The 15,081-nt window shown below is 37.1% G+C and overlaps 1 protein-coding gene across 1 annotated transcript in view; it reads right to left on the reverse strand.

Annotated features, from left to right (window-relative positions):
- Positions 1 to 15,081, reverse strand: part of LOC139745253 (1-phosphatidylinositol 4,5-bisphosphate phosphodiesterase delta-4-like) — a 74,606-nt gene that overhangs the window by 45,388 nt on the left and 14,137 nt on the right. Inside the window, exons 3-5 of the mRNA XM_071655655.1 lie at positions 13,004 to 13,238; positions 8,445 to 8,574; positions 5,482 to 5,609 (exon numbers count right to left, since the gene is read on the reverse strand). Coding sequence (XP_071511756.1) covers positions 5,482 to 5,609; positions 8,445 to 8,574; positions 13,004 to 13,238 — 493 coding nt within the window. The remainder of the gene's footprint in view (positions 1 to 5,481; positions 5,610 to 8,444; positions 8,575 to 13,003; positions 13,239 to 15,081) is intronic.

Genomic DNA, 15,081 nt, shown 5'->3' on the forward strand with positions numbered 1-15,081 from the left:
TAATATACAAGTACATGTACTAGCATGCGGTTGACAGCACTTACACGGAAGTCCACATTAGTCTGGGTGCCAAAGGCTGAACCTTGTTTTACCGTCCACCCAATCTTTTTTGACGGTTTTACCCTATATCGGGGACGCTGAATCCGAATCTGCATGATGCAACTTTTGCATCCTTGAGGGTTTTGAGATATTCAAGATGGCCACCAAAATGGCCGCCCAAACCGGAAATTCCCATGTATTTTCTTCTAAATGGTGAGGAAATTGAAAACAATTGATGGTTTTACCCTATATCGAGGGTGCTGAATCCGAATCTGGCTGATGCGACTCTTGCATCCTTGAGGATATTGAGATATTCAAGATGGCCGCCAAAATGGCCGCCAAAACCCGGAAATTCCTATGTATTTCCTTCTTAATGATGAGAAGTTTAAAACAATTGGTAGTTCTAAGCTATTTCAAGGGTGCTGAATCCGAATCTGGCTGATGCGACTCTTGCATCCTTGAGGATTTTGAGATATTCAAGATGGCCACCAAAATGGCCGCCCAAACCGGAAATTCCTATGTATTTCCTTCTTAATGGTGAGTAATTGAAAACAATTGATAGTTCGAAGCTGTTTCGACAGTGGTGAATCCGAATCAGGATAATGCAATTCTTGCATCGTTAAGGGTTCTGAGATATTCAAAATGGTCGCCAAAATGGCCGCCAAAACCGAAAATTCCCCTGTATTTCCTTCTAAATGGTGAGAGATTGAAAAACTGTTGGCCCAAATGGCCGTCAAAAACGGAAATTCCCATGTAGGCCCCCTAATCCGTTCTAAATGGTGTAAAATTGAAAACAATAGGTGGTTTTACCCTATTTTGAGGGTGCTGAATCCGAACCTGGTTGATGCAACTCTTGTGTTTTGGGTTTTTTGAGAATTCCAAGATGACCGCCAAAATAACTGTCAATATTGAAATTTTTGAGACCCCATTCAGCACCCTCGACATTTTGTTGTTGCCATTTTTGCATTCCTTATAGGGTTATCAGATGTCCACGATGACCGCCAAAATAATTGGCAGAAATTGAAATTCCAATGTTAATATTTTTTTTCTAAATGGTGAAAATTTGAAAATAAATTGATGGTCTCACCCCATTTCGAGGATGCTGAAGGCTTTGAGATATTTACAAATGTCCTGTATAAACGAAAATTCCTTGATATTTTCTTATAAATTGTAAAATATTGTGCTATAACGTGAAACGAGGGATTAAAAGCAATAATCCGTATTCTTGAATTCAACTCGGTTGAGCAAATTTGTCAAATCAGCCAACAATTAATGGCATCCAAAATGACTGTCACAATGGTATTGTAATATACTGAGATATTCCGATATGTCTCAAACGGAACTTTAACACGCAATGGAAAGAAAAATGATATTGACATCATATTGAAACGTACAAACACAAAGATAAGACTGAATTTTTTATGCACAGTTGTTATAAAGTAATGCCTGTGGTAGCCAATAAGAGCTCTGCAGACTGATGTGAAGTTAATCCTTTTTGGCTATAAGAGTAATATCAAATTATGGCCTGCTGGTATTTGGTGTCGAATTTTTTTTTTTGTATTTTTATGAGTCTCGCCGCGTACTCTTATGAAACTTGTGGCATATTCTGATTACGTCACTAGAAATGGTTGCATCCATGACCACTATAGTAGATATCAATATAAGGGTAATTTCAAAAGCACTCTGCGTGATTATGATATTCGTAAGTACTGGACTATCAACTATTACCTTACATGTTGTCGTTTGTTTTTACTGCGAGTTACCTGTGATTTTTCCATCCCCTCGTGTGTATATATGATATCGTCGCTTGGTCGACAAGACCCTGTATCTGAAATTTTAGTGAAAATGACTTTTTTGAATAAACAGTCAGATAATCAGTTAATGATGTCCTGTCCAAACCTTAGCTGTCTTACCCCAAAAATGAAGCTACCATGGCATGTCAAAGGAAAAGTTCTCTCATTTGTTATAGTGCTTTGGCTGCCATGTTTGTTTGCTTTTTGTTTTTGTTTTTGTTTTTCTCTCCTGAACATGTGACATTTTGTAGATACGAGGTTTGTCGCCACATTTATTATATATGATATTACATCATATTGAAGAAAGATTTGAAGCAGAACTATAAAAATGTCCAACTCTTGTCTTCAACAATGTCATCAAGACCACCAATATAAACCAATTAACCAATGTGAGTGTTCATGGATGAAACGATTAAAACTGTTCATGGATTAAAACAGGTAATGTTGGGAATCTCGGTATACTTCTCTACATCACTATCACTATTTGATCGAGATGGGTATGTCTTGTCCACTGATTGTTAGTGTTCAAAACGTATCCATGATATGTAGATGAAACAGTGTAATCTTTCAAACATTCAACCACATCTGTAGTCTTGCAGGATTCATTCTGGCACAGCTGTATCTTACAAACTCCAAGATATCCGGTAAAGCTGGTTTCACAGTACAGCAAGTTCAAACTGGGATGTACAATATGCGTTCCTTTATCAGCAGAGTATGGTTGGGTTTAGATTTTGCCATTGACGAAAACCTGAAATAGGGTAAAACCATCAATTGTTATCAATTTCTCACCATTCTGGCGAGCATTTTGGCGGCTATCTTGAATATTTCCAAACTCTCAATGATGCAAGGGTGGTATCGTCCAGATTCGCATTCAGCACAGTGATCGAAATAGGGTAGAATCATAAATGAAATTGTTCTCAATTGCGAAACATTAGAATTGGAATACGTGGAAACTTCCGGTTTTGGCGGCCATTTTGAAATCGGAATAGGATAGAACCATCAATTGTTCTCAATTTTAAACCATTGAGAATGAAATACGTGAGAATTTCCGGTTTTGGCGGCCATTTTGGCGGCCATTTTAAATATCTCCAAATCCTCAAGGATGCAGGAGATGCATCATCAAGATTCGGATTCAGCACCCTCCAAACAGGGTAAAACCATCAATTGTTTTCAATTTCTTACCATTTAAAAGGAAATACATCGGAATTTCTGGTTTTAATCGGCGGTCATTTCGGCGGCCACTTTGGCGGCCATCTTGAATATCTCAAAACCCTCAAGGCTGCAAGATTTGCATCATCCAGATTCGGATTCAACACCATCGAAATAGGGTAAAATCATCAATTGCTTTCAATTTCTCACCATTTAAAAGGAAATACATAGGAATTTCCGGTTTGGGCGGCCATTTTGGCGGCCATCTTGAATATCTCAAAATCCTCAACGATGCAAGAGTTGCATCATCCAGATTTGGATTCAGCACCCTCAAAATAGAGTAAAACCATCAATTATTTTCAATTTCTCACCATTGAGAATGAAATACGTGAGAATTTCCGGTTTTGGCGGCCATTTCGGTGGCCATCTTGAATATCTCAAAATCCTCAAGGATGCAGGAGTTGCATCATCAAGAGTCGGATTCAGCACCCTCCAAACAGGGTAAAACCATCAATTGTTTTCAATTTCTTACCATTTAAAAGGAAATACATCGGAATTTCTGGTTTTAATCGGCGGTCATTTCGGCGGCCACTTTGGCGGCCATCTTGAATATCTCAAAACCCTCAAGGCTGCAAGATTTGCATCATCCAGATTCGGATTCAACACCATCGAAATAGGGTAAAATCATCAATTGCTTTCAATTTCTCACCATTTAAAAGGAAATACATAGGAATTTCCGGTTTGGGCGGCCATTTTGGCGGCCATCTTGAATATCTCAAAATCCTCAACGATGCAAGAGTTGCATCATCCAGATTTGGATTCAGCACCCTCAAAATAGAGTAAAACCATCAATTGTTTTCAATTTCTCACCATTGAGAATGAAATACGTGAGAATTTCCGGTTTTGGCGGCCATTTTGGTGGCCATCTTGAATATCTCAAAATCCTCAAGGATGCAGGAGTTGCATCATCAAGATTCGGATTCAGCACCCTCCAAACAGGGTAAAACCATCAACTGTTTTCAATTTCTCACCATTTAGAAGGAAATACATCGGAATTTCTGGTTTTAATTGGCAGTCATTTCGGCGGCCACTTTGGCTGCCATCTTGAATATCTCAAAACCTTTAAGGATGCAAGAGTTGCATCATCCAGATTTGGATTCAGCACCATCGAAATAGGGTAAAACCATCAATTGTTTTCAATTTCTCACCATTTAAAAGGGAATATATAGGAATTTCCGGTTTGGGCGGCCATTTTGGCGGCCATCTTGAATATCTCAAAATCCTCAAGGATGCAAGACTTGCATCATCTAGATTTGGATTCAGCGTCCTCGAAATAGGGCAAAACCATCAATTGTTCTCAATTTCTCACCATTTAGAAGGAAATACATGGGAATTTCCGGTTTGGGCGGCCATTTTGGCGGCCATCTTGAATATCTTAAAACCCTCAAGGATGCAAGAGTTGCATCATCCAGATTCGGATTCAGCACCCTCGAAATAGGGCAAAACCATCAAAAAACATTGGGTGGACGGTAAAACAAGGTTAGGCCCAAAAAGTGGCTTTGGCACCCAGACTACATGGACTACATTGAAGTATCAAAGTGAGCAATCAATCAGTCACATTCATTACGGCAACCTTGAAAAATCCATTTTGTCAAATTACATGTCCATGATCTATCTGTTAGCTATACGACCTTCTGCTCATTAATAGACATAACACTGCGGCTCTATTAGCAGCAGTACAGCCAAATGTGGGAAAGTAATGCCCGAATGTGGGAAAGTAAAGCCCGAATATATGTAATCTAGTCAAGGCAATGTGGTACAGATATATCAATTATAATTTTTCTTAACACACAGGCTGCCATAGACTTATGATAGAAATCATAATAAATTATAACTCTTCATAAGACAAGGCCCTGGTTACAGAAAATCTAGAAGAAAAAAAAATGACTTTTCATACTACACTCTATGTGTGGGTGTGTGTGGATGAGTGTAATGATATGCTTTATCTAAACTTCAAATGGAAATGAGTAATGACAATTAGATTCCATTGGGATTCACTCTCAAGACCTCTGGATTGCTAGACCGGTGCCCTTAAACCAATTGAGCGATGAACAGCATTAGTACAGTGAACCTGAAACCCCTATGTTTACATTGCTCATTTGGTATAGGAAGCTTTTATGACCTATTATGCCTGTAGCAACAACTAATGTATGCAAACTAGATTCCAAGTATTGAAAAGTGTTTTTAGTGAAAGATTCACCCACTGAAGACTAGTCCTGAGTATACTCAGGCAGGTGTCAATGGGAAATGCATGTTAAGCAAAATCAGCTCATCTTCAATGGGTTAATAGAATAGCTTGTTACTGTGTATTCAAAGGACGGAAAAAGCATCCATAGATTTGAAAAAAAGAAAAACTTAACTCAGTAAATTGGTTTCTTGGCCCTACATCATAGCTTTCTGTTCTTCCTTTTGTTTCCAAACTTCTACAAAAAACACTTACTTCTTGAAGATTTCATAGAGCTCAGGGCGACGGGTGATGATGCGATAAAACTCGACAAACTCGTCTTCGTTGAGTGCATCAGTTCTGACCTTCCCCTTCTTGGTCTGAGCCGACTGGGTGTTGGCAACCTGGGAAAGGGTGGTTACAACAGGGTAAGGATGATTACATTAGTTTTTCAGTCATTAGCATTTCTTAATACAATATAAAACTGATAAATAATGTAACATAAGTGATACCATATTATGCCAAATGTTTCAATTTTATTTTCATGTGAGTTGACTGATAGTTGCTAAAGCAACAAAAAGCCAACTATCAACAAATGTAAGGACAATTAAAGATATTAATAACTTCTCCAAGGTTGAAAAGTGTTACTTTTCCCATTATGAAAAGGAATGATACTTAATTCTCATTATAGCATAGCATTTCTTGACAATAGGTTTGAGCGTCCAATTTTAGGTAATATTCTGCTCCCAAAATATGTGACATTAATGCTGCTACTACTACTACTACTTCTTACAATTATGATGATGATGATGATGATAATAATAATAATAATAATAATAATAACAATAATAATAATAATAATAAAAATAATGATAATAACAATGATAATGTTAATAATAATAATAATAATAATAATAATAATAATAATAATATATAAATGATAATAATAATTGACTAATAATAAAATCATGGAGTGTACTTTCATTGTCTTTTTTCTGAGACAAGCAGGAATAATGAAAACACAGAAATTAGAGTCAACATTATACAACAGAGGAAAAAACAAAAACCTTTGAATGAGACCACTACTGGCAACTTAACAGTCTGTAAACACGAAGGTGAATCGATAAAATCCCGAGTTCTACACTCCAGTTGACAGAATGCCTACAAAATGACAAATGAGTCTAGTTTCCAATCTTGAAACAATATATGCCAAGTGGACTGGTGTTTGGCTGCCCTATCCAAACAAGAAGCTATCAGACTATTATACAGAGTAATCTCACTTTTTCTATCCCTGGACTTCACTGCACAAGTCAGGTGCAAATGTCAACAAAATGATATTGACACTTCTCTTTTTTTTCCATACAAGGATAAATATATAATTCAAGTCAACTGCAGAGTAGAAATAATCTGTTCTTTATAAGGTTTACTCCGTAAGCTGTGGCCTTTCTGTTTGTTTAATAGAAATAGTTTCAGCTCTTTGAGCATTATCATTTGACACTGAAGAGCTGTATCCCCTGCAATCACATTTATATTTTTCAATTCTTTCAATGTGTCTGATGATGATGACACAAAAACTGACAAATCAATGATTAACAGACATTTTCCACCCAAGCATTATCAAAAAAAAAAAAAAAAAATGAATTATTGCTGTACATACAACACAGTGCGTATGTCATTGGAGGAAAACATTATGTGCTTTATCTCTGAACAATGTTGAAAGTATTACTATGGTACCATATCTATAGGATTTCACTTTTCTTTGATAACTGTGTGCATATGAAACCAATGCTACTAACATCATGCTCAAAGGGTGCGGCTACTGCAAACACTTCATATTTTGTGAGCATTATAGTTCACAAAATGGAACTTGTTTGCGAAGTTTGCACTTTAAAGACATACAGTACCAGGTAATTTACAATTTGCAGATAAAACAAAAACCCAGCATTAGTGCTTTAAAATAGTTCTAAAAAGTGAGCTAGGGATACAAACAACAACTGTAAAAATTTGAATTCGTATAATCAATGTTAAGTATTGTTAAATACACAAAATGTGACCAGTAGACGTTTCCAGGTTAAACCGTCTACAGTTACAGTTTAATTAAAAAAATACTGATATCTCCGTATAATATAGGTTTTATGGCAAGAATTTTGTATGGTAGGATGTTTTGTGATACATCTGATCTACACATGTGCATGAAAAGTGATATCTTGAACATTTTTTAAATCACTGTTCCCAAAGGTAAACAGGACCTTTAACCTCAAACGGGATACACGCCTGTTAATGCAATACTCGAAATACTCTGCTTCCTTTCGCATGGATTCTGGCACCCAAGCCACCTTGACAGAGCAGTCATGAATTGTCAGACACCATCTATATCACTCATCCCCCGTGGGCGAACCATTTCCATGACGCTTCCTATTTTACACTTGACGCTCCTCACGAGCGTTTCCTCCCACTTCACCTCCTTAAAGTGCTGTTTTACATGACGTTCAAGTTATAATAAATAGACTAAAATCAGTTGTAGATAAAAGATCTATTTTTAAAAATCAATGATTCTGATTAATGATTACTGACAAGATTTACTTTGTGTGCAGATTTGTCACAGTGAGAGCACTATCCTAACAATGGCAGATCAGCTTTCAAAGTGTCTATTTGTTGCCATGGTAATGTCGACCTTGCTTTCCCAAGGTTGTCAATCACTGATTTGGTGAGTCTCCAAAGAAACATTGCGCTGCTGTCAGAGCCAAGAGTTAGACAATACAAGTATTAGAAGATAAACAAATGCACAAGCAAGCAAGCAAACAAACAAACAAACAAATATTCGAGGAGACCAAATATCAGACTTGATCAGAAGATACACAACCATGTAAACGAACAAACACACAAATAAGTAAACAACAAACACACAAACAAATACCTTCTAGGAGATCAAAGATCAGATTTGATCAGAAAATATGCAAACAAGCAAACAAAACAAATATATTTTAAGCGATCAAACATCAGACTTTTCCATCTGGTAGTTACAGGTTTCCATGTCTGTCTGTCTGTGTGTATGCATGTCCATGTGTGTGTCTTTGACTGAGTATCAGATGCAAGCAAGGCTATCATTGATCTAAATGTGTGTGCATACAACTATTTACACTGAACATTTGAGAGTCATATATATATATACATAAAGTCCTTCGTTAGTGGCTTCAGTCTGCTTTCGATGACAAAACATCAAATTTCACAAATCTCACCTGGAAGAGTCTCTTGGCGTGCACCTTCTCAATCTTGATGTTCAGCTTTTTGAGGAGTTTGTAGGATTCCTCAAAGTCCACCGTTCCGTCCTGGTCCACATCGGCCTGACGGAAGGTATCCATGATCCACCTGATGTCCAGTGAGGTGGTGGTGGTCAAGGTGCATGTCATGAATCATTGCCCAACATTTCAATCATAAAGTCATCACATATTTTTTTTTTCTCACAAATTCTAATTTTGAGTTTTTAATTGATACATGTTGCAATGAAGTAGGTATCCAACACACCTATAAATATGGTAAATGATTATCTAACTGTTCTGTAAAACTAATAGGTTATATTTGATACTAAACAAATTTTAAGAATGGCAAAGGTGTAAAAGAGAATGTATCCAGGTTGATTCTATGTGACTGTGCATTGGTTTTGTACAATTTGAATCTGTGCAGTGGTCTTAAAACAGCTCCACAAGTTCTTCGTTGATGAGTTCGATGTTGTATACAAACTGTACATTACATGATTTATTCCAAACATGTCACATGAAAAGAAACTTGTTAGATATTCCTTTGAGCATAGACCACATTCAGCAAAGCTAGCAGAAGTCTTGATAATAGTAAGTTATAGAGTGTATAGTCATAATCAATCAATCCTCTATGTGCTTTATATACAGGTAGTGGGATTCCGATATTACAATAATGGTAAAATAATTACACTACACCATATGTGTATGGAGTCAAAAAAGTATTGGATATCAATTGATAAGTAGCATCATATAGAATAAAATCACTTTGTTCTATTTCTTGACGGACAAGATTATACATACATGATAATGCCCATTAAGTTGAGTGCCCACCTTAAAATTCAAATAACATACACTCCAGCGAACAGTACTAATGGGATTTACATTGGTGCAGACCACACCCAACTCTGTGTGCCTTCAATCTTTATTCACATCATAATGGTGTTCTTCTTTTACGTAGGCCTGAAATCCATTTTTTGATCCACCACAGACATACCTGTATCTATATTCTCTGTAAATATTTGTCACAAGAGCAATCCTTTTTGGGGTCAGTAAGAACCAGAGAATAGACAGAAATCAAATTTTGCCATCACGAAAAACTGACAAGATGATTATCAATTCACCCTCTCTATGATATTGATCATCATTATTGGCTCTCTATACAACTGTTATGCAATTTTTGTCCTCTCCCAAGTATACCAAATGGCATGACCACATCACACACACCTATCTACAATCACGGATGCCAGGACACATTGTTCAGCTGATGCGAAAGGCAAAACTAATCATCGTGATGACTTCAAGCATTGATGTGATATGATAACTATCACATCACAGTATTGACTATAGAAGCCCATTCCTATTCAATCTTGCCCCTTTTGTTGTTGCTTTTTAATAGCTGGGGCTGCCAGGTGAGTGATTTCCTGTTCAAAGGTCATCAAAAACATTTAAAAAGCATCCTAGCACACTATAGCCACTATTGATGTGTGCAATTAAGAATGATCAAGTTTCCCCTCAATATCAATCAATAGCAGAGAAAAGAGAATGCAGAAAGTAAATTTGTGCAATAGAAGCATTTTCTAGGAAAGTCAAGCAATAATTTATTCCATGCAGCCCATGTTAATGATCTGACAAATAAAACTGATTTTTGCATCGTGATTCAAAACGCGATAACTCCTGTGTGAATGCCCCCAGTGACAGTTCCTCTAATTGTCTTGCCCCAGGACAGCAGATAATCACCTGCTGACTGATCAAAGCCTCAATTAATCAGACCCTGTAAGCCACCTCCTAGCATGTGTTCATCCCTGCCCACCGTCTCTATTACATAATCACATTCCTGTCAGGAGTGACAAAGGGGTCACTCATCATCAGGGCTATATTTAAAGAGTCACTATTTAATATCCTCATGGCCAAAAAACAAACAAACAAAAAACATAAGTTGCTGATTTTGATGCGCTTTAACTATTTATGTGCCATGTTCGCACGTCCCACTCAGTCGACGGCGGGCGAACTTCGCATATTCCGCTCAAACGCACTAATCCGATTAAACTGATCGATAAATTGCCTAATCCCGCGGTACAATGAAAGCTTTTCTCACGCTTTTGTTCCTTTCACATACAGCTTGCATTCTATGTGGTGATTGACTATCAAGCAGTGTTCCCAACTAAATTTGCGTGTAAATTCTAAGTTTCTCTCACAGTTTCATGTGCAAAAGTCTTGCCTTTACAGTAATGTAGCAACTGGTCATTAAAAAAGAAAATAAATAGAAATAGATTTGTCATACAATTTATATCAAAACAAAGCTTGGCATTCCTCTTCAACTTTGCTCACTATCATGTCCAGCTTAACAGAAATTTGTAGAAGATAATATATAGAATGGAAATTCAACAGAATTATTTCTCAAAGCATGACTACCTTCGTGTCTCAGAATAACGTGGCACACAGGGGTTTCCACCATGGCAAATAAAGAGTTAAGAATTATGTTAAAATCAAATTGAGAAAAAATAAAGTATCTTGGTGCATTTTTTTTTCTTTCTTCTTCTTCTTATAAGGTACATTCAAAATAAGCTTTGGAAGTTGAGGCAATTGTTATAGAGAGTTACAATGTGTCGATATCATGATAAAGCTTCAAAATATATCAACCAGCATTTGGATGAACAGTTTGGCTCATGGGTCCCATAACAGCCATAGCAGTTCTCTGCAAGTTTGAGCTCAACAGGTAATCTCATACTTTATTCCTGGTCTGATGACCATTACATCTGTCGGAATAAGAATTAAGATATTTTGGTATCGCAGACTACAAATAAGAATGTACACCTGCATTACTTGTTTTGACTTTTGCCACTGAAAAATAAAAGGATACTACTCCAGAGGAAGATTATTTCCTTTAAACTATGTCACAGGAGTGCGCCCACACATTTCCCCGCGTGAGGAAAAAATGACCAAATTTGGTAGTGGGTTTTATCCATGCAGGACCCGGCCTATCATTTGCAATCGAGAGCATGCACGTAAACAACACAAGGCAACAAAATGATTGCTACTTTTTCACTTTTGTTTTTATTCACTCTTGGTTCAGAAATTTGCACGAAGGGGAACTCCTCAATTCCCTCAAACGTTCCTAACCCCGCTTCTGTCGGCCATCAGAGGTTTTAACTCCTTGTTGCCATGACGACTGACAAAGTTACCGACAACAAATCTGGCAAGACCTGCACTATGACTCATTTTCCATTTGACGGCTGCCTCTAGGGCCTTAACATGTGGAAATCCAGAGAATTGAGCACATGGATAGATTCAGGTATTAGGGATCCCAGTTTGTAACTTAAGCAATTGGTAGTGTCACACAGTCACAGCTCATACAAGTGTAGTTGGCAAGTGCCTCGTCTCAAAGACCAAGTTTGCCAAAACTCAGCCCGAGCTAGCAACATCATTCACAAGAATGATGTTTTGGCAGCCAAACTGAGAAAAACAAAACAAAAACAGAGAGAACCTAGTCCAAATGCAGTTAAAGAGATGGATACAGTTTCATTTGAGATAGGGATTCATGTATGAACTTTTTTGTGAGATGATTAGAAACCACTTATGTGAAATATCAAAGAGCATACAATTCTAAAAGAGGAATTCAAAGTTTATTAATGAAAATCTGTTTTGAAATGTCTATTTTAAACATATCCACAAACAAAGAGACCTGTCTAAATAAAAGGTGGGACCCACCTTTTATCATTTAATTGGTTTTAAAATGACTGAGACATCACAAACAAAGAGGTCTTGATAAAAGATGGGACCCACCATTTATCAGGACCACTTTGTTTTGCTTTCTTTTTGATATCTCAGCCATTTCAAAACCAATTTTCATTAAATAAATAAACTTTGAATTCCTCTTAGAATTGTATGCTCTTTAATATTTCATACAAATGGTTTCTAATTATCTCACCACAAAGTTAAAACCTGAATCCCCATCTCTACTAAAACTGTACCATCCCTTTACTTTTCTGCTCTTTACTATTCTGTTCTAGTGTTTCATTATCATTTAGTGTAAGACCTCCTATACCTATAGATCCAATATTCATCTGATATGGAGTACATCGCCGTCAAATTGATGTGAGGTCTACAGTGCAAAAACATACTGCCTCTGAAGCAGTTCATAGATCTGTAACTTTTGGTAACTGTAAGTCCAGTATGAGTGTAGTTATAATAGCTAAATTAATAGTCTTATCGATGCTATCCAGCTTGTAGCAACATGTGTTCATCTCATGGACTAACACTTGATGTATGACTCACAAGGTCTTTAAAGTTTAAAGGTAATTGAAATACCACAAAAGTGGAATACTATGCTGTGTAGGGACGTTTGCACACTTTTCATGGTATCTTACTAGCAAAAAACATAAACTTGAAAATATTTGTTTTCTATATTGCTGCCACATAAATCTTTACCCCTGATGTGCATTTCACAACATTTGGCTAAACAATCGGCATAATAGGAAACAGTATAATCCATCTGCATCGTATCGAATGAACAAAACACGAGAAAACATTCTAAAGGATACGCAGCCTGCCTGGCGTGAATATCAATGTGCTGCGACTTCTTCTTGAGCCAGCGCAGCCCCATCACCCAGGTCCGGGCATCTTCAACGGAGGGCGCCACCAGGTTGATGGTGTGGTTATTGCTGCCGACAATGAGAGCGAAGCAGCACTCGCGGTCATACTTCTTCATGTTCTTTGAGATGCGGAACGTATCCGTCTCCTGCCCGCTGCGCACTTCATGAATCTCTGAGAGAGACACTGTTGGTTAGAACAAGAAAATGAAAATGATGGTTTGTTTTTGTCGTTGTTCTTTTTTTAAAGAAATGAAATCTTTCCTTCTGCCAAAAAGAATAATATTTATTTTTGAACAGGAGGTGGATCTTTCCACCTTCCTGGTTATATCGAAGTTTCACTACATGTATAACCGAGCAAACAAACAATAAAAAAAAAAATAGAGCGGATAATGTTGCGGCCTGAATTTTTACTTCCTTGTAACCGGAATTTCGTTATAACCATGTTCATTATAATGGGAGTGCACTGTACACCTACTAGGTCCATGCCAAGGCTATTAAAGGAAATTTTGTCACAAGTGAGAACAATATCAAATACCCTTTTTTTTATTCAAACATTGACACAATTGAGCCACATACTTTATACACATCTGTAGGCTTATGGGACCTACATGTACTCATGGAATGTGTGTTGCAACTACACTATAATTAACAAATTGCACTACATCGACGTAATTGAAAACAACTCGACACAAGAATTCATACATTTGAAGGAATGTGTATTATATTGTATTGTGCCTTGTACCAGATCCTAGAAAACAAAACAAACTTTTTAATATAGGAAGTGGTAGGGACTGCATACAATGATACGATGATGCTCCCAACAATTAGAATTAGCTGTCGCCAAAAAAAAAAAAAAAAATAGAATACCCTGCACAGCAAACACATTGCATTGCTCCAATGCACTCAGTAATCGAGTTTTTCATCTCCCCCTAAAAATAACTCACAGAAATGAATTGCATAGAAAATTGTATTTTGAAAAACACTTACAGTTTAACCTCTCGTATCCAGACAAGTCCGGACCGGGGCTCATCCGGATAAGGGATTTGGCCGGATACGGGAGACTCAATGCTTTATACGTGTACATGATATACATACACATGTACAGTAGCCCATTGTAGTACCACATGTAGTAATGTGTATACTGCAACCTTTTCATTGTTACACTCAGTAACAGACCCCAAAATAGAGGTTTGTGTTTGCAAGTTTGAAATCATTTTCTTTTATAAATTCTTGGGATTATTTACCTAAATAACTATTAAGAAATGTATCAAGTATATGTAATTCATGTGTGTTTGTGTAGGAGTTCTCAAGGAGTTGGGAATCCCCCTTTCCTCCCGTAATTCTTAAACAAAGAATCACGGCGAGATTGCGTCCGTATAATAGAGAGATCCGGATAAAGGGAGGCCGGATAAGAGAGGTTCAACTGTACTTGAACAGACTGCATATGACCCAATGGCCATACCACTGCTTTTCACATGGTACAAGTTCACATGGTACAAGTTCACATCCTACAAAGTTACAAAGGAGAGAGACGGAGATACACATAGAAAACAGTGTTCAACTGAATATTACGTGGACCTTCTTTTGCAAAACAAACTTTCAACCACATACAGGATCAAAAATAATGTATGTCCCTGTGTACTTTTTTTTCAAATAAAAACTGCATCAACCATTAACTGGCGTCAAGTGTGTAAAATTTCAGTTTCAACTACCCATTAGCGTCACTATTATTTCACAGTCTGTGTCTTTAGGTGACTTTCTTTTGCCTGCTTTTCCCACGGAGTATCCAGAAAATATGTCTTGGGTATCACCCTCACTAAATGTATGGTAGACATTAAGGCCATTGAATCAAAGTACTGTGCTGTATTACAGCTGTATGTAAATTCACTATAGACATTTTCTTTGAAAAGTGCATTTCTACGAAGTAAACGTGACAATCTTTCATATATAATCTGCAAAATATGAATTTCATGCTAGGTGCATGGATATTGACTGTAATTCAGAGGAATGAGTTTAATCCGTTGAGG

This window comes from Diadema antillarum, unplaced genomic scaffold (assembly GCF_040938485.1).
Source record: "Diadema antillarum isolate AM-2024a unplaced genomic scaffold, OU_Dant_1.0 seq00001245_RagTag, whole genome shotgun sequence".
Taxonomy (NCBI): Eukaryota; Metazoa; Echinodermata; class Echinoidea; order Diadematoida; family Diadematidae; genus Diadema; species Diadema antillarum.